Source organism: Balaenoptera borealis (genome assembly GCF_965194805.1).
Source record: "Balaenoptera borealis genome assembly, chromosome: 16".
NCBI classification, from domain to species: Eukaryota; Metazoa; Chordata; class Mammalia; order Artiodactyla; family Balaenopteridae; genus Balaenoptera; species Balaenoptera borealis.
Genome location: NC_138872.1, coordinates 26,220,108 through 26,245,174, shown reverse-complemented (window position 1 = coordinate 26,245,174; position 25,067 = coordinate 26,220,108). Strand labels below are relative to the sequence as shown.

At 49.8% G+C, this 25,067-nt stretch overlaps 1 protein-coding gene across 3 annotated transcripts; it reads left to right on the top strand.

The window, feature by feature from the left end:
• Window positions 1–46: 46 nt before the first annotated feature.
• BPIFB4 (BPI fold containing family B member 4) lies at window positions 47–25,067 on the top strand. Of its 3 annotated transcripts, none has more exons than XM_082358852.1 (17): window positions 47–130; window positions 2,121–2,241; window positions 3,211–3,273; window positions 3,637–4,144; window positions 5,109–5,213; window positions 5,971–6,114; window positions 8,550–8,613; window positions 9,056–9,116; window positions 10,112–10,203; window positions 11,756–11,959; window positions 13,339–13,392; window positions 16,261–16,431; window positions 17,006–17,073; window positions 18,978–19,020; window positions 19,348–19,411; window positions 21,349–21,425; window positions 24,709–25,067. In XM_082358852.1, the coding sequence occupies exons 2-17, from the start codon at window positions 2,136–2,138 to the stop codon at window positions 24,730–24,732; spliced, it is 1,848 nt and encodes a 615-aa protein (XP_082214978.1). In that variant the 5' UTR covers window positions 47–130; window positions 2,121–2,135; the 3' UTR covers window positions 24,733–25,067. The 3 variants fall into 3 exon arrangements, with proteins under 3 accessions (XP_082214978.1, XP_082214979.1, XP_082214977.1); XM_082358853.1 differs by having other exon boundaries at window positions 48–130; window positions 2,118–2,241; window positions 3,211–3,263; window positions 3,765–4,144; XM_082358851.1 differs by having other exon boundaries at window positions 48–130; window positions 2,118–2,241.

Below are 25,067 nucleotides of genomic sequence, written 5' to 3'. Positions count from 1 at the left end.
GTGTTTCCCTCCCTGGGTCCAGGATCAGACTCCAGCTGCTATATAAGACTGGCCTGTGATCAGGTTCAGCCAAAGCAGAAGGCCCGGTGAACGGGACCTCTCAAGGCTGAGCTGCGGGGACCTCCTGGGGGTAAGGAGGAGCCTCCTCCCTCTTCAGAGTCTGGGCAGGGGGAGGCTGAGGCCTGGGGAGGCAGTGGGGCATGTCCCAGACTGGAGACCTGCCTGGGAGACCCTTTTCTGAACCTCAGTGATCTTGTCTGAAACATGGGCATAGTCAGGAGAACCTCTCAGGGATCAGCAAAAGGGCCCGAGTCCCTTTAGTTACATGGTGAACCGAGCTGCGCTCATCTTTCCCAGGGATGCTGGGTACCTGGGACCTTTGCTACCTCCCTGAGACACTGCAGCTGCTTGCTGATGCCAGAAATCCCTCCTTTGATGCCCATCTTTTTAAACTGAAGGTGGTGATCCCTCTTTGAACACAGAACTCTCTGGGCAGTGGGGTTAGGATGAGGTGAGGAAGCCAGGGGGAAAAAAAACTCTTGAACATATGAGTCCTTAATACTCTAGTATAAATGAGTGCCTCTGATACTCTCCTGGGAGCAATTAGCAGGGAGGAAAGAACTTGGGGGCTTTGTGAACTTCAAGGGACGTGGGGGCAGGGAAAAGGGAAGAGCGTGCATAAGTGGCGCTGAAGCCAAAAATTTCACAGTCTGGCCCAGATGGGAGGCCATGTCCTGTTCTGATTCTCTGAGGCTGGAGAACGGTTAGACTGGGCTGGTGGAGTGAGAGAAGTGGACTAGACGTGGAGGCAGCAAAATAAAGTCTCCTGGAGGTTGACCTGCTCATCCGCAAATGCATGCTTCACCCCTCCAATCTCATAATACTTCACACCCACTTCTTTTTTTTTTTTTTTTTTAATTTTATTTATTTATTTATTTATGGCTGTGTTGGGTCTTCGTTTCTGTGCGAGGGCTTTCTCTAGTTGCGGCAAGTGGGGGCCACTCTTCATCGCGGTGCGCGGGCCTCTCACTGTCGCGGCCTCTCTTGTTGCGGAGCACAGGCTCCAGACGCGCAGGCTCAGTATCAGTAGTTGTGGCACACAGGCCCAGTTGCTCCACGGCATGTGGGATCCTCCCAGACCAGGGCTCGAACCCGTGTCCCCTGCATTAGCAGGCAGACTCTCAACCACCGCGCCACCAGGGAAGCCCCACACCCACTTCTTAGGGGTCTGAAATAATAGTCCCCAAACAATAACTACTGTTTACTGAGTGTCTGCTATGTACCAGATATGATGTGCTGGTGACTAGGAAGCTGTAGTTCAAAAAGGTCAAGTCTCTTGCCTAAGGATTAGAACCCAGATAGCTCTGATCCAGAGCCCTTCATCTTAAGTACATGGTGTAGAACTGTCTCCTCCAAAGAGGTGGGAAAAGGTATTTGCTGGCTGGCTGGATGCATGCAAGTGTGGCTAGATGAATGTTTGACAGCTGCATGGACTGATGGAAGGATATATGGATGATGGATGTATGGAAGGAAAAATGGAAGAAAGGAAAGATAGATGGATAGACATATGACTGGCTTGCTGGCTGGTTGGAACATGGATAAATGATGGATAGATGGAAGGAGGATGGATAGATGGATGGATGGATGGATGGATGGATGGATGGATGGTTGGATGAATGAATGGAAGGATGGATGGGTAGGTGGTTGGATGAATATATGAGTAGATTTCTCCAGAAATCTCTGGAGAGATTTCCCCAGAGTCTGTCTTCTACTAATTTGCTATTTTGGTTGGAATCCCGATTACTCTTCTCTCTTCCTGAGGCTCCATTTGTAAATTTTCATCTCAGGAGATAATAAAACATCTATGTTATGGGACAGTTTGGTTAATGGGTCTGCTTTGGGCCTCCAGATTCATTGCAATTTGAAAAACTCAGAAGGTGGTATCAGGAACTCTGGACCTGCCCCATTCTATGACCTGGGGTCGTTTACCCTGTCTCTGGGCCTCAGGGTCTTGATGTGACTCTTGGCAGGTTGGGAGGTGGTGGTGCTAACTCCACCTGCTGGCCAGTGCGGTGACACACAGCCATGGCCATATGACCGACCCACTGTCTCCTTAGCAGAGAAGCAGGGCCAGCATGTGGACAGCGTGGTGTGTGGCTACTCTGTCCGTGGTGGCTGTGTGTGGCATCCGCCAAGAGACAAACGCTGTCCTCAGGATTACCAAAGACGTGCTGAGCAACGGTGAGTCCAGCCCTGCAGTGGGTGGGGAGTGGCAGGGGGCAGGTAGGGAAGTCCAGCCAAGTCTGAAGTTCCCAAGGACTCTCTTCCTCACTGGCAGATTCTACATCAGATGGATGGGTGGCTTTTCTCTGGGCCTTAGCTTCCTCTTTTTCTTTTGGTTCCCATCTCCTGAGCACCTGCTATGTGCCAGACACCATGTTGGGGACTTTATGCTTGAGGCAGTAGAAAGCAGTGATTAAGAGCTTGGGTCCTAGAGTCAGCCTTCTTGGGGTTCAGATACTGACTGTGTGACCTTAAGCCCATGACTTGAGTTCTCTGAGCCTCAGTTTTCTCATCTGCAAAGAAGGTGTAATTATGGTCCCCTTCTCAGAGAAATGATTCAAGAATTAAATGAGATGAACTTTTGAAAACTCTGCACAGTTCCTGATTCATAGAAAGCCCTCAAAAGTGGGAGCTGATATTGATTCTGCCTTCAATTCTTGGGGCCCCACTTTTGTCATCTGGCAAATGAGGACACATTCCCTGCCCTAATTCCTATCCAAGGCTATCATAAGAATAAAAAAATGAGGTCATTTCCTAAGAGTCACAAGCCTCAATTTCTTTATCCATCAAATGAGGACAATAATTCTGGTCCTGACTATTTCCCAGGAATCAGATTGAATAATGCACAAGGAAGTAGGTTTTTTTTAAGCTGTAAAGCGTGGAGCACTGGAAGGGAAGATCATGAAGAAAATCTATCCAGGTTTGGCTGAATACTGTCGAAATCCAGTTAAAGTGTGAGAGGTCAAAGCCAGCAGCTAATGAGTTCCCGGGGGTGTCAGGGCTGGGTTGGTGTGGAGGAGTCTTTCCATTCGACCTCAGCATTTTACCAGTGGGGAAAGTGGGGCCCAGAGAGCCGAGCAATGCTGGGAGGCAGTGCCTGGGGGCCGGAGGGGGAGGCGCCCCTAACAGACCTTTGCTTCTCTGCAGCCATCTCGGGCACCTTGCAGCAAAGTGATGCTCTCCGCTCAGCCCTGAGAGAGGTGCCCGTGGGTAAAGCTGGTGGTGATGCTGGTGGGCCTCTCCTGGGGGCTTTGCTTGGTGGAGGTGGAGGTGGCCGGGGAGGTGGTCTTCTGGGGGGCTTGCTTGGTGGCGGGGGTGGTGGCAGGGGTGGTGACCTGTTGGGTGGAGTTGGCGGAAGCTTACTGGGTGGCAGTAGCCGCAGTGATGGAGGCCTCCTGGGTGGTAATGGTGGGGGGCTTTTGGGTGGAGGGAGTAGCAGTGGTGGGGGGCTGCTGGGTGGTGGAGGCCACGGTGGTCGGGGGTTGCTGGGTGACAGTGGCGGTCTCTTGGGTGGTCTTTTGGGCGGTGGCCGACACCATTACGATGACTACAGAGGCGCTGAATTCCCCCGAGGTGTCGGTGGTGTTCCCTACAATGAGTTTCACGTCCAAGAACCACCCCCAGAGTATACCAACGGCAACCAGCTTGGTCATAATTACAAGTACGGTCACATTGAGGCCAATGACAACACCGCTCATCAGGGGGGCAAATACCGATACGGTGAGACCCTTGAGTCTGATGGAAGCATCAGGGACCTCCGGAAGGGCAACTACCGCAACGCTGAGAATGCATATGGCAGCCAGAGGGGCCACAGGCGGTACAGGTCAGCGGAAGTGGCGGCGACCATGGGCAGACTTCACCAGCAAGAGCTGCAGCCTGGAGAGATCCCACCTGGGGCGCTGGGCCCAGGTGGTTTGTTGGGCACTGGAGGCATACTGGCAGCCGATGGCATCCTAGCGGGCCAAGGCGGCCTGCTCGGTGGAGGTGGTCTCCTTGGTGATGGAGGACTTCTCGGAGGAGGGGGCGTCCTGGGCGCACTCGGCGAGGGTGGCATCCTCAGCACCGTGCAGGGCATCACAGGGTAAGGAGGGGCCAGGCTTTCCCTATCAAGCTCCCTGATGAACCTCCAAACAGGAATGATCACCCCCAGGGGCCTGGAGTTGGAAAAGGGATGGTCTTCAGTGCCCTGTACACTTTAGGGCTTGGCCTCAGGACTGGACATCTCAAGTCCCAAGTTGTATGATTTGGGGTCTTGTCGTTAGACAGCCCTGAGTTTGAGTCCCAGTTCAACCTTTTATATTAGTGTGTGACTCTGGGTCATTCTTTTCCTCTCTCTGAGTCTCAGTTCCCTCATCTGTAGAATCGTCATAGTAATATAGTCTAGGTGTAAAAAACCCAAGGATCATACATACATATTATAATTTCAACTATACCCAGCCTCCTCCTCACATTCACTATTTAATTCAACCAATATTTAGAGTGCCTACTATGTGTGGGGCACTATATTGGCACTAGGGACACAACCTCATGGTGAGCCAAGACAAGACACATCTCTTGTCCTCACAGAGCTTGCAGCTTGGTGGGGTATATGGCATCAATAAAGAAGCCTGGAAACAATCATACAATTACAACAGTGCTAAGAAATTCATGGAGAAGTGAGGATGTGTATAGTGGAGAGATCAGGGGAGGCTTCCTGGAGGAAGAGGACCTGGAGCTGAAATCTAAAGAATGTGTAGGAGGGAACCAGGCAAAGAGGGGCAGGGACAGGCAGAAGGAATAGCATCTTTACATGAAAAAAAAATTCAAAGGAAATACATGGAAATATAAACGGTGGGTCTCCAGGCAGTGGGAGTATGGGTCGTGGTGTTTTTTTGCCTTTAACTTCTCTGTGTTTTCCAAGTTCTATCCACAAACCACAGGTCTTTCTGGAGTCTGGAGGAATGAATGGGGTGCAGAGGAGGAGGGCATAGGGAGGGTGGTCCCGGGTGAGCAGCGTGGCAGGCAGTGGGGCTGGCCGCCCTCTCACCGCTCTCGGTCCTGTTCAGGCTGCGCATCGTGGAGCTGACTCTCCCTCAGGTGTCTGTGCGGCTCCTGCCGGGTGTGGGCGTCTACCTGAGCTTGTACACCCGCGTGGCCATCAACGGGAAAAGGTGTGTGCCCTTGGTCCTGGAGGGGTCCCTGCCCCGCTACAACCTAGCTGGGAGATCTTGGGCAGGTCATCTCCCATCTTTGTCCATAATGTGGGGACTAAAAGACCTGAGGTGTCACCAGCACACGCATGGCTTATACCTTTGGGCTCAGGTCATCTCCTGAGCGGCGAGCAGTAAAGGCAGTCTGTGTAGTGGTTAAGATCTGCAAGGCTGGAGTCTGGGGACTGCCTGGGTTCGAATCCTGACTCTCTCTTTTAATCTGTGACCTCAGGCCAGTCCCCCTAATTTCACTGAGCTGTAGTGTCTTCACCTGCAATGGGCATGATAAGACATATCCTTTTCCAGGTGGCTGCAGCCACAGCGAGGGACAGCAAGCAAAGGCCTCGCTGAACAGTGCCTGCCACATAGGTGGTGTTCGTTAGAGAACCTCAGACAGTGGACTTTTGCATCGATTTATCCCCATGGGATGAGGTCATGCCTACAAAGCTGGATGATTGGGTGGTCACCTTGGAAACCAGAATTTATACATAGAGTTCATTTATGGACCTCTGTTCCTAGCCTTTGAGCTCTCATAGGCTAAGTGGAGATAGAATTGTTCACAGATGACTTGAGGGACCAGGGAAGCCTTCTGGTTTGGGACCCCTAGACGTGAGCCAGCAGCATAGTAGATGGTGGGGCCAGCCAGAGCAAAAGCCGAGGTGTGAGGTGGTGGTTGGGAGTTGACTCATTGTCTCCCTGGCCCCATGGTCTCCTCCAGTCTTATCGGCTTCTTGGACATCGCAGTGGAGGTGAACATCACGGCCAAGGTCCAGCTGACCATGGACCGCACGGGTTACCCACGGCTGGTCATGGAGCAATGTGACACCCTCCTGGGGGGTATCAAAGTCAAGCTGCTGCGAGGGTGAGTACCAGCGGGCTGTGGAGTGCCTTGGCAGATGCTGGAGTGGTCTGTCTTTGGCAAACCATATTTAAGAGCAGAGGCTCTGGAAGCAGCCTGGGGTTCAAACCTCTTCAGCTTCATTATCGCTTGCTGTGTGACTTTTGGGCAACTCCGTTGCCCCTCTCTGAGCTCCACTTTCTTTATCTGTGAAATGGGGGTGATTCTTTTCCCCTTTGGAATTAACATAATGAATGTAAAAAACTTAGTGAAGAATCTGGCACATTTTAAGAGTTTATGAATATTTGTCTAACAGAGGTTTTGCATCCATTGGTGCTCCAACTCACAGGGAAATTTCCCAATTGATTCTGTTCAATGTGACCTTGGTCAGGTGATGAGTATTTTCTATTACACACTCCCCACAAAGTGGCCAAGTCGGCACCTTCTGTGCAGAGTGGTTTCAAGTGTCTGTATATTGACCGGTACGCTGCCCCCAGGTGATGGTCTTAGATGAGGGCACATCAGGGCAGCTCAGAGCTGAGTCCCTTTCTCTTCACTCCCCAGCCCTCATCCTGGGAGATGCTTGTTCTGCTTCTCTCTTTGAGGCCCCCTACTCCTTCCCCTCCTGTCTTATCAATTTCTTGGCCCAATCCCCCCAGCCCTCATCTTATCTAGACTGTGGGATCAGAGAAAATCATTGTGTAACTTGAGCCCCACATTTCTGATTCATGTGGGCTTCTCTGAGTCTTTGTTTCTGCTCCAGGGTGGGTGGAGGCAGAGAAAATCAGCCCCAGGTGTTCTGGTGAGAAGAGGAGGGGGAGGGAAACACAAAAACCTCACAGATTTTTAATTCACATTTTCACGAGGAAATATATCTGGTAGTACATGGTTCAAAATATAAAATGATAAAAAGGCACAGCCCCCTCCCTCCCTGTCTCCCATCTGCCCCCTTCCCATTGACCTTACCATGGTTATTTGTTTCTTGATTCTCCATCCAATTTCTTTGAACAAATGAAGCAAACGTGAATGTAAATTCTCATTCCCCGCCCTCATTTTAATACAAATGAGCACATACTGTAAACACTGTTTTGCACTTTTCTCTCACCATTTATCTATTGGGAGAATTTTCTGTATGGAACATGGTTTCCTTTTGTTTACCTTTTTACAGCTGCATAATATTCCACTGTCTTGATGAACCATCATTGATTTGCCCTATCCCGTGGTGCTGAACACTGCAATTTGTCTAATCTGCTCTGACAAATGAGGTTATAATGAATAGTCTTTTACATACATCTTTTCACACATGGGCCAATGTGTCTGTTGGATAACTTCCCAGGAGAAAGCAGTCTGTGCCCTGAATATACATAGATTAACTTCAAATTATCCCCCAACACACATGGGCGGGCACACACACACACACACACGGATAAACATGCACGTGCATTCTCACAGCCCTTATCATCCAAGGAGAAGTAGAACCAAGACAAGACCCCTCAAGGTGAATTCGCTTAAAAAGGAGACCATAACACATAGTAACCTTGGGGGAAATGATGGAATTAGGACTTTATCTGAAGAAATTCTTTGCTTTGCATAGCACAGAACAATCAGCTACAACCTGGGGGTGGGGAAGGGGCACAGCAGGGCAGAGGGGGACCGATCTAAGGGGTCAGGCTGTCAGTGATACTTTTGTGTTAGGATAACCATGTTTCCCTCATTTTCTCATCACCACAGGGCCTCGGGAAACAAATACATTAGAAACAAACAAATGCGTTACAAGTCTGTCTGTCCGTCCATCTGTGTGTTTTGTCTATGTATCAGTAATCTCTTTCCCCCCTTCACTAACTGGTTAGGAGAGTTAGTTTAGAGCTGGGTGATGCACTTAGAACTTGCTCTGGCTCACTTCTCTGGGCCTTAGTTTCCTTGTCTGTAGAATGGACCACATTTCCCAATCTTTTCAGCACCAAGAACTCATTTTCTCTGGTGGGCCAGTATTTCTCCTTCCCTCCCCTCCACAAACATTTATTGAGCACCTACTATGCACCAGATACTGTGCTAGGTGCTTGGATAAAATAATACACTCATCTTCCCTTTGGGAAGATTATGCAAAGCTGCAGCAAACAGCCCGTTAGAGGGGCAGATGAGCAGGAGAGAATGCCATTTGCAGTTAAAAAACAGGAATGTGCGAGCCTAGGCTAGGCCCATAGTAGAGCTCAAGGAACATTTGTTTGTTTCTTGAATGAATGAATGAATGAATAGATGAGTGAATGAATGATGAAAAGCCAAGCCATTTGCTTGAGCAGCCTGTCCAGCCAGGTCTAGGGTGAGTATACACTGACCTTCTAGCCTTCAGAACAATTTTCCAGCACTCAAGGGCTCTGCTGCTCAGACAGCACCTGGACAGGGGCCCCGAGTGTGGACAGCTTGGTGAGCCTCTCCTCGCCCCACTCCTCTCTCCTCAGGCTTCTTCCCAACCTTGTGGACAACTTAGTAAACCAAGTCCTGGCCAACGTCCTCCCAGACTTGGTAAGAACCCATCCTGGGACGGGGTGTGGGGGGCACAGACTTTCCTCAGACCGAGGGGCCACAGTCGTCCAGCCTCCATCCCTGGAGGCCTGCAGGTGACCCAGAGGGATGGGGGGAGCCAGGGGGCTGGGATGTGTCCTTGGGGGTCTGGGAAGGGCCCTGAGGAATGTGGAGGGACAGATTAGTGAAGGGATAAGGAGGTGAAGCTCGAGACTCACACAGTTCTGGGTTTGAATCACCTCTCTGAGTCTCAGTTTTCCCATCTGTAAAATGGGGATCATGAGAAAGCCTTCCCCATAGGGCTGCAGGGAAGACAGTGCCCCCGCATAGTGCACAGAGAGGCAGTCAGTACACAGTAGCTATTGTCGTTGTTACTGTTCGTGCACCCCCTCCTCCACCCCCTGCGCCGTCACCAGAGCTCCGTGCCCTCTCTACCCTACAGCTCTGCCCCATCGTGGACGTGGTGCTGGGTCTTGTCAACGACCAGCTGGGTCTCGTGGACTGTAAGTCCTTCCTGCTTTGCTTCATTCAACCAACATCTACTAGCGCCTGATCTGGGCCAGCCCTCGGAAGGCCCTGGGGACACAGCAATGTCTGGGAGGAAGGCTCAGTGGGGTGGAGTGCTATGCGGCTGATGCCAGGGGAGAGGGGCTGCCTGGCCTTTCCTCTTGTCCCCAGACATCCCCCCAAGTCCCAGAGGGAGGAGGTTCCCGCTTGGACCCAAGGGCGCTATGGCTCTGGACTGGCTGGGTTCGAGCCCTGGCTCTGCCCGGGCATCGTGTGGACTTGGAGAGACTCTTCCCAATTTCCTCATCTCTAAAATGGGGGAGTTGGCTTCAACCCCCAGAGAGACTGGAGTGAATAGCAATAGATTAGAGAGTGACAGACGCTGTATAGACTGTCCAGGTCCTCAGACTCAGGCTCCAGCACTAGTCCTTGATCCAGGATTTCTGAGTGAACATTCATGAAGGCAAGCCTGCCCCACGTGGTTGTCCAGGTCGTCCACTCCATGATTCCAGGGACCTCCTTCCAGATAGACCACAACATAATGGTAGCATCAGTTATGCAGTGCACAGTCTCTACAGCCGTACAAGGCCAGAAGAGCCCAGAAGGTCGGGCTGTCCATCACAAGCAGTCAGGAAAATGACAGATTCAATTAAGCACCACGTTGTGGAGCCCTAAACCTTCTTCCCTGGTGTACAGCACTTCACAGCTTACAAAGCTTATCAATATGCAGAATCTCTTTGGCTCACCAATATAGTCCAAGGAATTCTATTAAGCCTATTTTACGGAGGAGGAAATGGAGATTCAGAGAGGTGCAGTGTCTTGACGGAGATCACACAGCAAGGAAGAGGCAGAGCTGGGATTTTTACCCAGAATGCTTGCTTTTTCCATGGTGTCTGGAGCTGGAACCTTGCTGCCCCTCTCCACTCAGGGCACAGGAGGGTGTCTGGGTGGGTGAGGGGGACCTTCCTGTGACCCCCACCTTTGCCTGCAGCTCTGATTCCTCTGGGAATATTGGGAAGCGTCCAGTACACCTTCTCCAGCCTCCCACTTGTGACTGGGGAATTCCTGGAGCTGGACCTCAATGTGAGTGCCTGGGCTCGGGCAGGGGAGGTGGCCCTCTCCCCATAGGCAGAGGTGAGAGTGAGAGACCCCAGGGCTGCTGCTGAATGCCTGGGAAGCAGCATTTGAACAGAACCCTTTTCTGCTTAGATGAAGACCTTCTAGGAGCCGTGCTGGGAAACACAATCATAGCCAACACTTACCGAGTGCTTACTGTGTGCCAGGCACATTCCTAGTGCTTTATGTAGATTAACCATATGAGGTAGGCACTCTTCTTGAGAAAACTGAGGCACAGAGAGGTTAAGCCACTTGCCAAAGGTCACACAGCTAATAAATGTGAACCTGGGCTCTGAACCAGGCAATCTGGCTTCTAGCTATGAGAGCTGCTGCTATGGGCTTGGGTTTGCTGGAGGAGTGAATCTGGCTAATTGTGTGCTGGTAAGCATTAACCACTCTGCATGATTTTTTTTTAAAGTCCCTGATTTGTAGTGTTTGCTGATTTCCATGGTATAAGTACTCCCTCCCTGGCCTAAACATGGTGTTGGGAAGAGGTGCCTGGAATTGGCTCTCGTGAGCTGGCTCAAGCACACTACTGAATCTGGCCCATAACTGCACAGGCGCACGCACAGACGTACTTCCCCTGGGCTGCACAAACCTGAATGCCTCCCCGCTTCGTCCATCAGACGCAGAGCTAGAGCGCACACCGTGCTCTCACAGACACAGCACACCTGTGCACACCGAGTGTATCCATAAACACATAGTTATTCAAGAGACGTTTATCAGTTACCTGCTGTGTGCCAGGCTCTGGGCTGGGGCTAGAGGTGCAGTGATGAGCACGACAAGATCTCTGACCTGATGGAGCCGGATAGGCCATCCGAGAATCCCTCAAACAATTAGAGACCGTGAGCTCTGTGAAGGAGGGTCCCAGGCTATCAGAGCCTAAAGCAGGGGGTATGATTCACCCAGGGAGGTCACAGAGGGCTTCCTGGAGGACGTGACACTTGAGCTGAGACCAGCCAGATGAGCGGGATGTAACAAAAGAAGAGTGTGGGGGAGGGAACGGCAGGCGGGAAGCACCATGGTGGAGGCGCTGAGGTGGAGGCAGGGATGGACGAGACCCTTGTGGCTGCCCTGCGGAAGGGTGGGTGAGGGGCAGAGTGGCTCCAGATGGGGCAAACCGCACAACGCCTTGCAGGCTGTGGAAAGCGGTCTGGTCTTTAGAGTAGATACTCCGGTGTATATTGTGCGGGTGCATTAACTTGCTACCTTGTTAGAGCAGGGCTGGGAGGGTGGGGTGGGGCAGAATCTATGGCATACTTCTATTTCAAATATATGGCGCTGTACCACGGCTTAATTATAAGTGGTCATAACGCGGGAACTGCAAGAGATGCCATTCCATCACAAATTGAATTTGTGAGGGCCATAAATGAAAGAGTCACTCAAGATCCAGTGGGTTTAACCGAGGAAGGCTTCCTGGACGCAGATGCAGGGCCTCCCCCCAGCCTTCAGCCCCCTTCCTCCACTCTTCTCCCTGCACCTCTCCCTTCCGTGACCCCTTTCCTCTCTGCTTCCCCAGACTCTGGTTGGGGAGGTTGGAGGAGAGCTCATTGACTATCCACTGGGGCGGCCAGCCATGTCTCCCAGGCAGAAGATGCCAGAATTGCCCCCCATGGGCGACAACACCAACTCCCAACTGGCCATTTCTGCCAACTTTCTGGGCTCAGTGCTGACTCTCCTGCAGAAACAAGGGGCACTGGATATTGACATCACCGACGGCATGGTGAGTCGCAGCCCCCGGGGTGAGGTGGGCTGGGCAGCAAACAGCCCGCTGTTGATCCTCTCTAGTCCCCAGGGCCTTGGGGAAATGGCTTTAAAGCAAAAACTGTAGACAGTCTACCCCTTGACTTATCTCCAGTTCAGAATGTGTATTGATTATGTCAGTGTTTACTAAAGCGTGGTGCCTGGGAGGGTTTTAGGTGATTCACAGACATGACACTAAACAACATCAAAAAGTTGCTCCCTATCCAATTCTATTTTATTCCCATCCTTTTAAAAAAAGCGTGATTTAAATCCATATATCTGTATCTCAATATAAATATTTAGAATCCTTTTACTCGGTAAACATTGATACTATGTAACTAAAAGATACGTAAGAATAAAATACCACCTTTAGGTATGTTCCAGAGTCATTTTCTCTCCAAATCTTTTCTTTCAAAAAAATTCAAGCCTTCATAAAAGCTGCAAAATAGTACAATTAATGCCATAATATCCTTCACCAAATTCACCAGTTAATATTTTGCCACATTTGCTTCATTTCCATCCATCCATCCATCTGCCCACCCACCTATCTACTCATCCATCCATCCATCCATCTGCTGTTGAACAACTTGAGTGTTTGGTGACATCATGACATGTCGCTCCATAAACTTCAGTGTGTATCTCATAAGAACAAGATGTTCTCAAAAAAAAAAAAAAAATCATATACATTATGTCAACCTCGATTCTATCAAGAGGAAAGTCTCCATTTGATGCCAGTATAATGTAACCCTCTCTTAAACTTTAAGGTGTCCTCTTTTAATTGAGAGAGAACAGAACTCACACCCAAAGGCCCCCGAAGACAATGGTATCCATGCAGAATGCAATGTCATTGTTTTGTTTTTATTGCATTTAGTTTTACACCTGCCATCTCCTTCTGTCAAGTGGTACTGGCTTTCCATTCTTTAGTATTTGATATTTTTAAAAGTAAAGTCATCTAAAGAAGATATTAAGTAAATTATAGTGCAGGTAGTTCAGGGATATGGCAGAATCATGCACTTAGTGGACCCTGGGTTTTGCACATGGACACACTGATGCTCACCTTGTTTTAATAAAGAATCACATTTTTAGAGGAGAAGAGTCAGGTCTTGCCTCCTGCCCTGAAAAGTCCTCTCTGTGGTAAGCTTCAGTGGCTGCCCCCATCCACTTAACCACAAAACGGCTACCATGGTCTGCATGGTGGCCGCTGTTGGACAGGCAGAGCCTCCCAAGAGGTCTTTAAGGGGGAGGAGATGCCCCCACTGGTTGTCTGAGAGGGTGCAGGAGTTTAACACAGTGTGTTAGCAACTCCTGTCTGTCCCTTTAGCTTCAGGGACTCACATAACCCTTCTTCTTTCCCTGCAGTTTGAAGAGCTTCCTCCACTCACCACGTCTACACTGGGAGCCCTGATTCCCGAGGTACGTAAGGCTGGTGCCTACCCTTGTCTCAGCCTCACGCTCCCTCTAGCTGTCCCAGGAGCTGGGTGCGAAGGGAAGACACTCAGTACTAGGGTGAGGTGCTCCACACCCCCGCCCCCCGGGAGTGCAGTGACAAAAGCTTGGAGGCTGGACCCCTGTGAGGGGGCGCGGCACAGAGGGCTGAGATGGAAAGAACTTGAGCTCTAGCAGTGGACTGGCCTGCCCAGGTCTAATTCCAGCCTGGTCACTTCCTCGCTGTGTGTCTTTGGGCAAGGGTCTTAACATCTCTGAGCCTAAGTTTCCTTATCTGTCAAAAAAGGATGCTAATACCTTTTGCACAGTTTCATCCAGGAGGGTAAAGGAGACGAAGGAGATAATGCACGTACAGATGCCGACATGGGGCACATGTAGGTGCATGGAGGCCTAGAGGGAAAGGGCCAGATCTTTGGAGCAGATAGACATGAATTTGAATTCCAACTCAGCACATCCCAACCATACCGGACTCCTTTAGGCAAGTGACTTCTCTCTGAGCCTCAGTTTTCTCATCTGGAAAACAGGAGCAACAAAGCCCACCTCACAGGGCGGCTGCAGACCTGGGATTTGAACCTAGGCCCAGAGTAGGCGTTTGATAAATGTTATCTGTGATTGTTTTTTTTAAAAAAAGAGCAAATGTGCTCTTGTTGGATCAGCCACCATACACAGTTGGAACAAAGGCCTTTCTGATGCCAGTTCTCGTCCCAGCTCTGGTCCCAGGCCTGCTACCCTGCACCTGGCACCAGAGAACGTCTTCTTTTTTTTTTTTTTTAATTTATAGAGAGAATGTTTTGCTCATCTCTTTTGAATTTTATTTATTTATTTATTTATGGCTGTGTTGGGTCTTAGTTCCTGTGCGAGGGCTTTCTCCAGTTGCGGCAAGCGGGGGCTACTCCTCATCGCGGTGCGCGGGCCTCTCACTGTCGCGGCCTCTCTTGTTGCGGAGCACAGGCTCCAGACGCGCAGGCTCAGTAGTTGTGGCTCACGGGCCCAGCTGCTCCGCGGCATGTGGGATCTTCCCAGACCAGGGCTCGAACCCGTGTCCCCTGCATTGGCAGGCGGGTTCTTAACCACTGCGCCACCAGGGAAGCCCCAAAGAACTTCTTATGTAGTGTTATACAGATGCAAAGGACTGCGGTACTTTACAGCCATTTTAGACATTTTTCATCTCCTTTCTACCTGTCCCATCTGGTTCTGGGTGGAATTCAAAGGAGACAGGAAAGGAGATCAAATTCCACAGATGGTCACTATCACCCTCATGTGGTTGAAAGCCGAATGGCAGGGCACCATTACTAACGCCGTAAATGGTGGCCTCTCCAGGAGGCAAGTGGACCCCTCAGTCAGCTGGATCTTTTATTTATTGGACCACTTCTTATGTGCACTGCACTTTACGGTTCATGAAAGTTTTTAAGAATCCACTGTTTCATTTGGTTTTAATCATCCCCCCTCCACGGGGCTAGTTTACAGATGGGGAAATAGGCTCAGAGCGGTCACACAATGTGGCCAAAGCAGGGACGCAGGGCTTCATGTGGAGCTGGGTCTGCAGCAGGGGGGCTCAGGCTAGACACAGAGGAATGTCTCCTGGAGTCACCTGGAGATGCTTGACCAGAGCTATGAGGGCATCCTGGGTCCCGTACTGCTGCGGGGAGAGAGTTCAAGGTAACCTTTCAGGGTTCCTGTGAAGGCGGTGCTGCTAGTTCTTGGAGATTCTGCATGTTGGGGCGGAGGTGGTTGAGACACCAGGCCCCTCTGAGGAAGTATCCTGAAAATCCTTTTGTGAAAAGCCAATGCACCAAATCACTGATTTGTTGAAAGCCGATTTGCCAAAAGGTGAGTCCACTGAGTGGTCAATTGGCTGAATTTGCTAGATTTGCCATTAGACCAAGAGCTTGTCCAGAAGAGTTTCACCTTGAATGTGTTCAAGAAAATGAATGTCTTCTTAGGACCCACACTGCTGCACTGCAAATATAAAAGTTTATGTTTAAATTAGTTTCTTTTTAAAGTAACTTTGTGGTTTTTCCCATATACTTATGCTCATTTAAAATATTCAAGAAAAGTGTTCCTTAAAATAAATTTTTTGGTAAATCAGTTATTTAGCAAATATGGGAAGCTGGTCATTTGATGAATTGTCCCTTTAGCCAATTAGCTTTGGAGAAATCAGTTTGCAGCCAACGGGCTCAGATCCCTCCCGCTGTGGGTCTCCGGAGAACCCAGCAATTCCAGGCGGGTGGGGCAGGCTGTGCCTTGCTCTGGGAATTTCACGGTGAGGCACCCCGAATTGTGGACTTTCTCATTCCAGGTGGGGCGAGAGAGTCAGTGAGAGGGGAGAGAGGTCCTGGGTTTCTGAGTCACACAGACTTGGCCTGGAATCTCAACTCTCCTGTTGGCCTTGGATAATTCGCTTGATGTTTCCCTCTGAGTCTCAGTTTTCTCATCTGTAACATGGAGAAAAAATTACCCTATGGAGTTGTGAAGGATCAATGAAATCATGAATGCCCAGCACTGGCCTCAGTGCCCATCGCCCCTGCCCCATCTCCCTAAGGACCAGGTTTTGAACATTTCTGAGGGTCAGGCATTGAGTTCAAAGCTTTGCTGGCATGATCACATTGAATTCTCATGATAACTCTGTGTGAGAGGCTCTGAGAAGGCAGCCCCTGTCCAAACCGCACAGTGGTTGGAGGCTTTGCATGTGGTTTGTAGGACTCGAGCAATATTGTTGGGTCTGAAGGTATCCAGTGTGGGACCCTGTGCTGTGTGTTTAGAGGTTGACTGACGACCCCCTGAGCCCGCCCATCACCGAGGGCCCTGCTCACCTCACCCAGTGTCCGCCTACAGGTGTTCCAGCAGTACCCCGAGTCCTGCTCCCTCACCATCAGGATCCAGGTGCCAAACCCACCTTCAGTGATGCTGCAGAAGGACCAGGCGCTGGTGAAGGTGTTCGCCACCTCCATGGTCATGGTCTCCCAGCCCAATGATGTCGAGACCACCGTCTGCCTCATCGATGTGGTGAGTGGGGCTGAGTGGTCACGTGGTCTCAGGGAGTCTGCAGACACCTACAAATACCCATGGTCCCCACCACAGTGACTACGAGTCCAGTTTGGGGGCCAGGTGATCTGGAGGGCAGGGAAGCAAAGAGGGATCTTCTTACAAGACTTCTGCTTGGAAAGGCGGATGAGTTTGGACCTTTTATGCCCTCTCCTTGGGGGGGCGGGGCAGTTATGATTGACAGTGATGATGCCCAATCCCATCTGCAATGGCTGATCTGAAGCAGGCCTCCTAGGCTGCAGGCCACCCCCACCTCCTCTGAGACAGCTCAGAGAAAGTTGGTAAACACCTCCCATGCCAATCGTCAGCTTCCTGTGACAGTTGTCTTTCTGAGGAATGTTCCCCAGCCCTTGCTGTGACTTACTTGTGAACAACAGTTAATGCAGGCAATTTATGATTCCCAACTTCTTCCCTCCGGAGGTGGAGAAAATCCATCATATGGTTTGCATTACGGGGGGTCTCCCAGTGAGCCCCCAGCAAGCAATGACCAGCATATAACAGCAGTGATGTTCCACTCACCTTCCCTTTCCTCCAGGACACAGATCTCTTGGCCATGTTTTCCGTGGAGAATGATAAGCTCATGGTTGACACCAAGCTGGACAAGTAAGGGGGTTTGCTGCTGCGGGCTCCTGCTCCTCAGAAAGGCCTCTTTGGTGCTCTTGTGTCTGGTGCCAATTGACTGAGGGACCAGGGAGGGCTTAGAGGTCTCCGGGCACGGCTGCCAGGGTAAATCCAAGGGGCCACACAGGGGAAAATGGTCCGTGATTGCCAAGATCACTGGCATGAGCCAGGTAGGGTGGGTGGAGCCGTGAGCTTCACAGAAGGACCTACTGCTGACAACAGCATGATCAATAATGATGCTGCTGGTGGTGACGATGTGCTAAGCTCTGCACTGGCTACTTCGATGTCTTATCTGGTTTAGCCCTGCAGAGTCAGGGCTGTTATTCTCCCATTTTAAAGAGGAGAAAACTAGGGCTCAGAGAGGTGGATTTACTTACTCAAGGCTGCAGCATGAGAACAGAGAGGGGCTGTGAACCAACCCGGGTCTGTCTGACCTGGAGCTGTGTCAAATGGTTACAAGCACAGGCTGTGGAGCCAGTGGTGTGGGTTCAAATCCTCACATGACCACCGACTGGCTGTGTGATGTAAGGCAAGTGACCTTGCCTCTCTGAAACTCAGTTTTCTCATCTGAAAATAGGCATCTTTGTCTCTACCTCATAGGACTCATAATAAGAACTATTATTTATTAGATGCTCTTTCTAAGTTCCAGGCATTGAGCTAAGCCTTCAATGTATTCATTTAATTCTTTTTTTTTGGCCGTACCATGCGGCTTGTGGGATCTTAGTTCCCCAACCAGGGATTGAACGCAGGCCCCCAGCAGTGGAAGCGCAGACTCCTAACCACTGGGCTGCCAGGGAATTCCCATTCATTTAATTCTTGACATCAGCCTATGGCAGCAAGGGCTATTATTAGTCCCACTTCAAGATAAATGAGAGAGTATATAACATTTTCAGCATGTGCCTAGTTCATTGTAAGGTTTTCATCTTACAACAAATATTTATCAAGCCCAACAGTGAGAGCTACTCATAAGGTGATGCTAATCAGAGCCATTCAGGAGTCTCTAAGGAGATCTGAGACTGAGGCCTGGATGGGGAGAAGGGGGCAGCCAGGTGAAGAGCTGGGGTTTCCGGCAGCGAGAGCGGCGCAGGCAAACTTCCAGGGGCAGGAAAGAGCTTGGGCGTCGTGGATGGAGTGGTCGAGGGAGAAGGAGGGATGGGAGTGGAAGTCGGGAAGGAATCCAACATTTCAAAGCAGAGTCTTCTCCCCTGAGAAGCCTCATTTGTTTCTCTCGCTCTGGACGCCAGTGGCTCCAATGTCTCTCTGCCCTGTGGACGGGTCTGGTCTGGCCTCTTGGGTGGGACTGTCGGTTTGCAGGTGCAGCGAGACTGAGGCCCTCACGGTGCAGAGAAAGACCTCAAACCCAGGCCTTGGGCCTCCCTGCTCAGGACAGCACAGCAGCCATGAGTGCAGCTCAGGGTGCGAGACTGGGGCGCCCTCTCCCCAGCTCTGTGGCCCTGGCCAGTTCCCTGGGAGTCTCCGGTTCCTCCTCCACGGGGTTCCTGAAGGATCACACGAGGTAGTAGCGATGCTCACGTGCACGGCGCTCACTGGGTCCCAGGCGTGATTCTAAGGGCTTTACTTGAATTATCTCATTTAGTCGTTGCAGCCACCCACTCTGCAGAGGAGGAAACTGAGGCACTGGGAAGTTAGGTACTTTGCCAAGGACACACAGCTGTGATGTGAGCCTTATGCATATGGCATCGTGTCTGGTACATAGTTGGTGCTCCCCACGTGGAGACCAGCCTTGTTCTTATTACCTCCCCCAGACTGAAAGAGGTCTCTGTGAGGATGTTGGTGGAGGGGCTTCTGGCAGTTTATTGAAATGTGAGCCCCTTATGATTCTCAGGCAATCGCTACTTCTAATGAGATGTTTTCTTTATCTGCAGGACCAGGCTCAATCTCAGAACCTCAAATGTGGGCAATTTTGATGTAAGTACCAAGCTCAGGCCCCAGAGTGAGATCTAGGAATAGCATCCCTGTGAGGCTGGCTGGGCTTCCCTCGGCCCCTGCCTCACCATAAGCCTTGGACCAGCACTTGCCCCATTCTGGGCCTCCGCTTCCCAACTGTACAGGGAGCAGGCTGACCAGGTGCGCTTCGGGGCTACCACCTTGGGGGTTCTGGAATCACAGGGGCTCTGACTGCCGCCTCCCAGGTTCTCCCGGGGCAGCTCTGCGGCTTTCCTTCCGGCCACAGGGAGGCCTCAAGTATCCCTTCGGATCTGAGCCAACCACTGCCTTTTTGTTCTTCCTCTGCAGGTTGGCCTCTTGGAGGTGCTGGCTGGAAAGATTTTTGACCTGGCGTTCATGCCCGCGATGAATGGTGAGAGCAGGTGCCCGGGCCTCCCTGGGGGCCTGTGACTTGGGAACTGGGTGGCTACTGGTTTGTTGGGCATATTTGATGCACAGCTGTTCCACCTCAATAGTATTTCTGAGAACTTCACTCTAAGCTTATTTATTTCAGCCTCTGAATGCAAATGTTGCCCCAAGAGTCCATCAACTTCTTTATTTGCCGCTTTTGCTATATTCTTCCTGCCGCCCGTATTTGGCTGATTTTTCTGATTATCTATGTAAACTTCTGATTGTATATGAAAATTATATGTGTGTACATTTTAGAGAGTCCAGAAGAGTCTAGGAAAGAAAATCTCACCTCCCAGAGACAATTAATCCCAACATCTGGGTATATTTCCTTCTAAACTCTTCTTCCTCTGTTTTTTAGCATACAGTTCAAGATGTTTCCAGATTTATTTTTTTAAGTGTTTCTTTTTAGTTGTAAAATACACATAACATAAAATTTACCTTCTTAGCCATTTTTAAGTTAAGTATATTCACATGGTTGTGTTCCTGACTTATTTTTAATTGTGTATTTATTTTTCCTTTCATAAGGACCACGTGCACACATTATTATTGTAAAAAGTTCAATCAGTACAAAGCTAAAGTTGCTTTTGCCAGGATCCCTAACCTCCTAACCCAGAATCTGCCCCCTAGGCAGTCACATTGTCAGTTAGAGAGTTTTCTTACCCAAATTTATAAATAGAACAGACTGAGCGTGGTGCCTCCTCTCTGCGGCTCCTTGTTGAACTCTGGGGCCACTGGAGGCTGGGACAGCCTCCCCATCAGTAACCTCAGTTCCCAACCCTCATGCTTCTGGGCCCCAACCTCTCTCTCCCCACTTCCGCTTCCTGGAAGAGAGGATGAAGAGGGGCAGCATCAGCTGTACCAGCCGGGTTCGTTTGGAGAGCTCTGGATGTCAAACAGACCCTTATTCTGGGAACTGTCACCAGAGGAGGTTGAATCTGAATCACAGGGAAGTGCTGGTCACCAGGCCCATGCTCGTTCCCTGGCAGGAGAGGATGCTGTCAGGAGCTGGCCAGGCTGGGCTGACCTGGAAGCCAAGAGATGGAGACACTCGTCCTGGCAGAGGCACTGTGAACCTGGCAGCAAGTCCCTCAATCTCGCTCTAGTGCGATTTAACCATTCTCAAAAGTGAGAGAGTGGATTAGATCCATGATTCCCAAAGAGGGTTACATAGAAAACTAGTCCCACAAGATACTCTGCGAAAAGGGTTCCGTGGTCAAGCAAGTTTGGGAAATACTGAATAGGTTCCTCTGGGGTAGATTCACAGTGTTCTTAGCTCTCTGAAAAATCCTGCTGGAGTCAGGAAGTCTGTTCAACCTCACTCCATCCTATTTCCCCCACCTGCCCTTTCCTGCTCCCTTCCTCATTTCCTTTCTTCCTTCCTTCTTGGAATGTTAATCAGTGGGTCAGCTTAGGCTCTGATGATCTAAACCAAACAGTACATCCCATGGCGGTCACTTGTTGGGGTCCCATGTGCATCCTTCCACACCTTCATTCAGCAAATATCTGTCTCCTCCTCTGTTCCCGGCCCAGGGCTGGGTGATGCTGGGGACAGTCCCTGCCTGAAGAAACTCACAATCTGGGGAGGTGACAGATGTGGAGACAGGGGATTAATATTTTGTGATTTCTGGAATGGAGTTGTTCGGGAAGAGTGGCAGGCCCCAGAGTTGCTTGGTCTGGGGTGGAGGAAGGGTCACAGAGGTGACATCCAAACAGAGTCTCGGGGAAGGCTCAGAACTCAGCAGGCAGGCAAGGGTGAGGCAGTGTGCTCCTGGCACGAGGACCTGCAAGGACAAAGGCCTAGAGGCATGAAAGACATGGTTAGTCTTCCTGAAGACACTGGTGGCTTCTGAAAGGCTGCCGCCATGCTGACTATGCCCAATCATTCTTTTTTCTCTGCAGCCGTGCTGGGCTCTGGCATCCCTCTCCCCAAAATCCTCAACATTGACTTCAGCAATGCAGACATCGACATCCTGGAGGTAAGGGGAGATAGAGCTCTGTTCTGCTTTCCCCTCCACACCTAGGAATTGGGAGGAGAAAGAGAAGGGAAGGGAAGGGCGGGGTAACAGGCGTCTCTTCCTTCAAAGGATGGGGCTGAGCAAACAAGAAACAAAGCTGCCAAAGAGCCTTAAATGAAGCTTCTCACATCCATGCTCTCATTTAGTCCTCAAGACAGATGTCATTGCCCCATCTCACAGATGGGAATACTGAGGCTCAGAGCAGTAAGGGGCTTGCCCAAAGTGGAAGTGTGACATGGTTCATCAGAAAAACTTTTATTGAGCACCTGCTGTGTGCCAGACAACTCCCAAGGGGCTGGGGATACAGCAGTGAACAAAAACATGCACAATCCTGGCCCTTGCAAAGCTTCCCCAACCAGTGGGGAGATGGGCCTTTGGGTAAATATTCCTGAAATAGTCGCTAATTATAATCATGGCTGGTGCCATGAAGGGGGTCTACTACCACTACAAAAAACACAAGTGCTCAGCATCTGAAATTTGGAAAATACCGAAAAGATTAATCAAAAACGTGTTTATCCTCCTTGATGTATTTGCAACCCAGAAATTACCCCTTAGAACATTTTGCTGTTTTTCATTCCAATCTTTCTGGAGTTTTATTTTTAAACATTACTTGATCAGGGGGTCAGTCAGTAGAGCATTGGAGTTAAAGAATAAGGGTGCTGGTGCCCAATAGCCTGGGTTCAAATCCTGACTCTGTCAGTTTCCAGCTGAGTAACCCTGGGCCTCAGTTTTCTCCTCTATAGAAAGGGGCTAATCATAGTACCTACCTATAGGACTGCATTTAGGATAAAAGGAGATTCTGCATATAGGTGCCTTATACAGCCCCTGGCACATAGTAAGCATTCTAGAAGTGTCCATCGTTATCAGTGTCATCATTGTAATAAAGAAGGCTCCAGTGTAAATCCTGGTGGACAGAACTGTTTCTGGCCTCAGGATTTACTTCCTTAGAACATGCTCCCGGAAGCAGAGTGAATGGGCCTTTGCCCCAGATTGACAATTTCCTTTCCCAAAGGTGGCACCTATTTGCACAGCCACCAGCCGTGTGCAGAGAGCCCAGCTCCTCACGCTCATGCCAGGCTTGGGCCTCGGCCCAGGGGCAGCCCCCCACCCCCTTAGGGGAGCAGTCAAGGCAAGTGGCAGAGACCTTGGATAGGCAGTGTGAGCAGCGGTCAGATGCAGGCTGTGGGACAGTCCTCAGGGGTGCCGGTCCTGGTCCCTTCTCTTGAGCTCCTGCATGACCTCAGCATCTCTCTGAGCCTCAGTTTCCTCATCTGAAAATGGGGAACAACACTACCCACCTCATGGAATTTATGGTGACAGGTTAAATGAGATACAGCATTTTAGTGTTAACGGTTATCATTCACTTTGAAAAATAGGTTAGGAAATATGAACAGGATTGGCACAAATTTATCATCAGCAGCAGCAGCACCATCATCATTTCTACCATTTACTGAGCATGTGCAGTGCCTCCTGCCCTGTTTTGTAGGCATTTGGGCCTTACCAGGGCTCCGGTTGATGTTTGCCCTAACATCATAGGTGAAGGTCCTGAGTATCAGAGAGGGTAGGCCATTTGCCCAAGGTCACTCAGCTAGTGAGAGGTAGGATTTGCCCTGAAATAATAGAGGCAGCTCAAACCAGTGGTTCTCAACCAGGGCTGTACTGCAACCCACCTCCCAACCTGAGGGGATTTTTGAAGTTAGTGGGGATGAGTCTTTCTCTCCTGAATAATCATGTTTCAATATTTCACATCAAAATACATATTATTTTATTATAAATTACTTACCTCTTATTTCTTCTTTATATTCCGGTGAGTGAATTTATACTAGTTTTTAAAAAAAAATGTGTAAGTAGACTGTATAATCTATGAATTTTGTTTCAGAATAATAAAGGAAATAATATGGAGACCTATAATAAAATGTAAAATGGGTGTTGAGTCTGAAAGGTGAAGAACCACTGGTTCAAAGAAACACTCAGAAAAACAAAAGAAAGACTCAGAGGATCTTGAAGGCCCTCTGTAAATGGTAGCTATTCTTCTAATTATTATAACTATTATACGGGTCTAGCCATTTATTTTAACTTTTTATTTTGAAATAATTTTAGACTTACAGAAAAATTGCAAAAATAGTACAGAGAGTTCCAGAACACTCTTCACCCAGCTTCCTCTAATGTTAGCATCTGCTATAACCGGAGTACCATGATCAAAATCAGGAAATTAACATTGATACAAAGCTATTAACTAATCTACAGGCCTCACCCACCAGGTTTCCCACTAATGTCCTTTGTCTGGTTCAGGGTCCAGGGTCCCACTTTGCCTCCAGTCACGTGAGCCTCCTTAGTGTCCTCCAATCTGTGACAGTTCCTCAATTTTCCTTGTGTTTTATGACCTTCACATTTCTGATGAGTCGGGCCCGTTTTGAGGGATGTCTCTCGATTTGGATTTGACCGATATTTTCTCACGATTAGATTGAGGTTATGTATTTTGGGCAAGAACTCCACCAAATGCTGCTGTGCACTGTGTCGGGGCACATGATGTCAGCATCTTATTCCTGGAGATGTTCACTTTGATCTTGTGGTTAAGGTGGTTCCTGCTAGGTTTCTCCACTAAGTTACTATGTTTTCCCTTTGCAACTAATAAATATCTCATGGGACTTAAACTTCTTTGACACTACACAAATATCCTGTTTCTCACTATACTTTTACCACTGATTTGGACATTCATTAATGGTTCTTGCCTAAGTTATTACCGTGCTGTTTGCCCGATTGTGATTTTCTATTTCTGTAATTCCTTTTACACTTATTAATGGAGTTCTGCTGTAAAGAAAAGCCGTCCCTTCTCCCCCATTTATTTATTTACTCAATGATTTATATCAGTATGGACGCATGGGTATTCCTTTGTTCTATGGATTAGGTCTATTACTTTTATTATTTATTATTGTTTTTTAATTACAAAAACTGGATTTTGGAAGAGTGTGGAAGGGGCTCAGACCTGCTTCTCTTATTTTGGAAAAGAAGGAAATGAGGAGCAGGGAGGGAAAGGTCTTGCCCAGGATCCCCTGTACACAGCAAGCTGATGACATGGCCAGGGTGATTCTCAGGCCCCTTTGACCCCAGCTGTCTCCTCCGTTCAGAGTTACTGCTGCCGAGAAATGCGACTAGCTCGATCCACAGGCAGGTGACTGTCTGTGGAGGCTGCAGCCAGAAGCCACCCCACCCACTAACTGGGTTCTCTGTTCTGCCCTCCAAGGACCTTCTGGTGCTGAGCACCTGAGCGACAGAGGCAGAGATGCTGGCACAGCCCCGAAAGAAGCCAGAACCAGCGCTGGAAAGGCTCATCCTGACACGCTCCCCAGCTCCAAGTCCCTTCAGCCCTTCGACAGTCCCCTCCCCAGTCCTCCAACCCTCTTCTCACCTGCCCCCACCCTGAGAAAGGGCCCAGCCATTGCCCCTGTTGACAAACAATCTCATCCACGGTCAGCCCTGCTCCCCACCCCCGCTGGGGGATGGCGGTCGCCTGGAGGACTGAGGCCTCTCGGACTCCAGGCCGCCCCCAGACCCCAAGCCGAGAACTTTACGCTTTCAATAAAAGATTCCACTTTCCCTGCA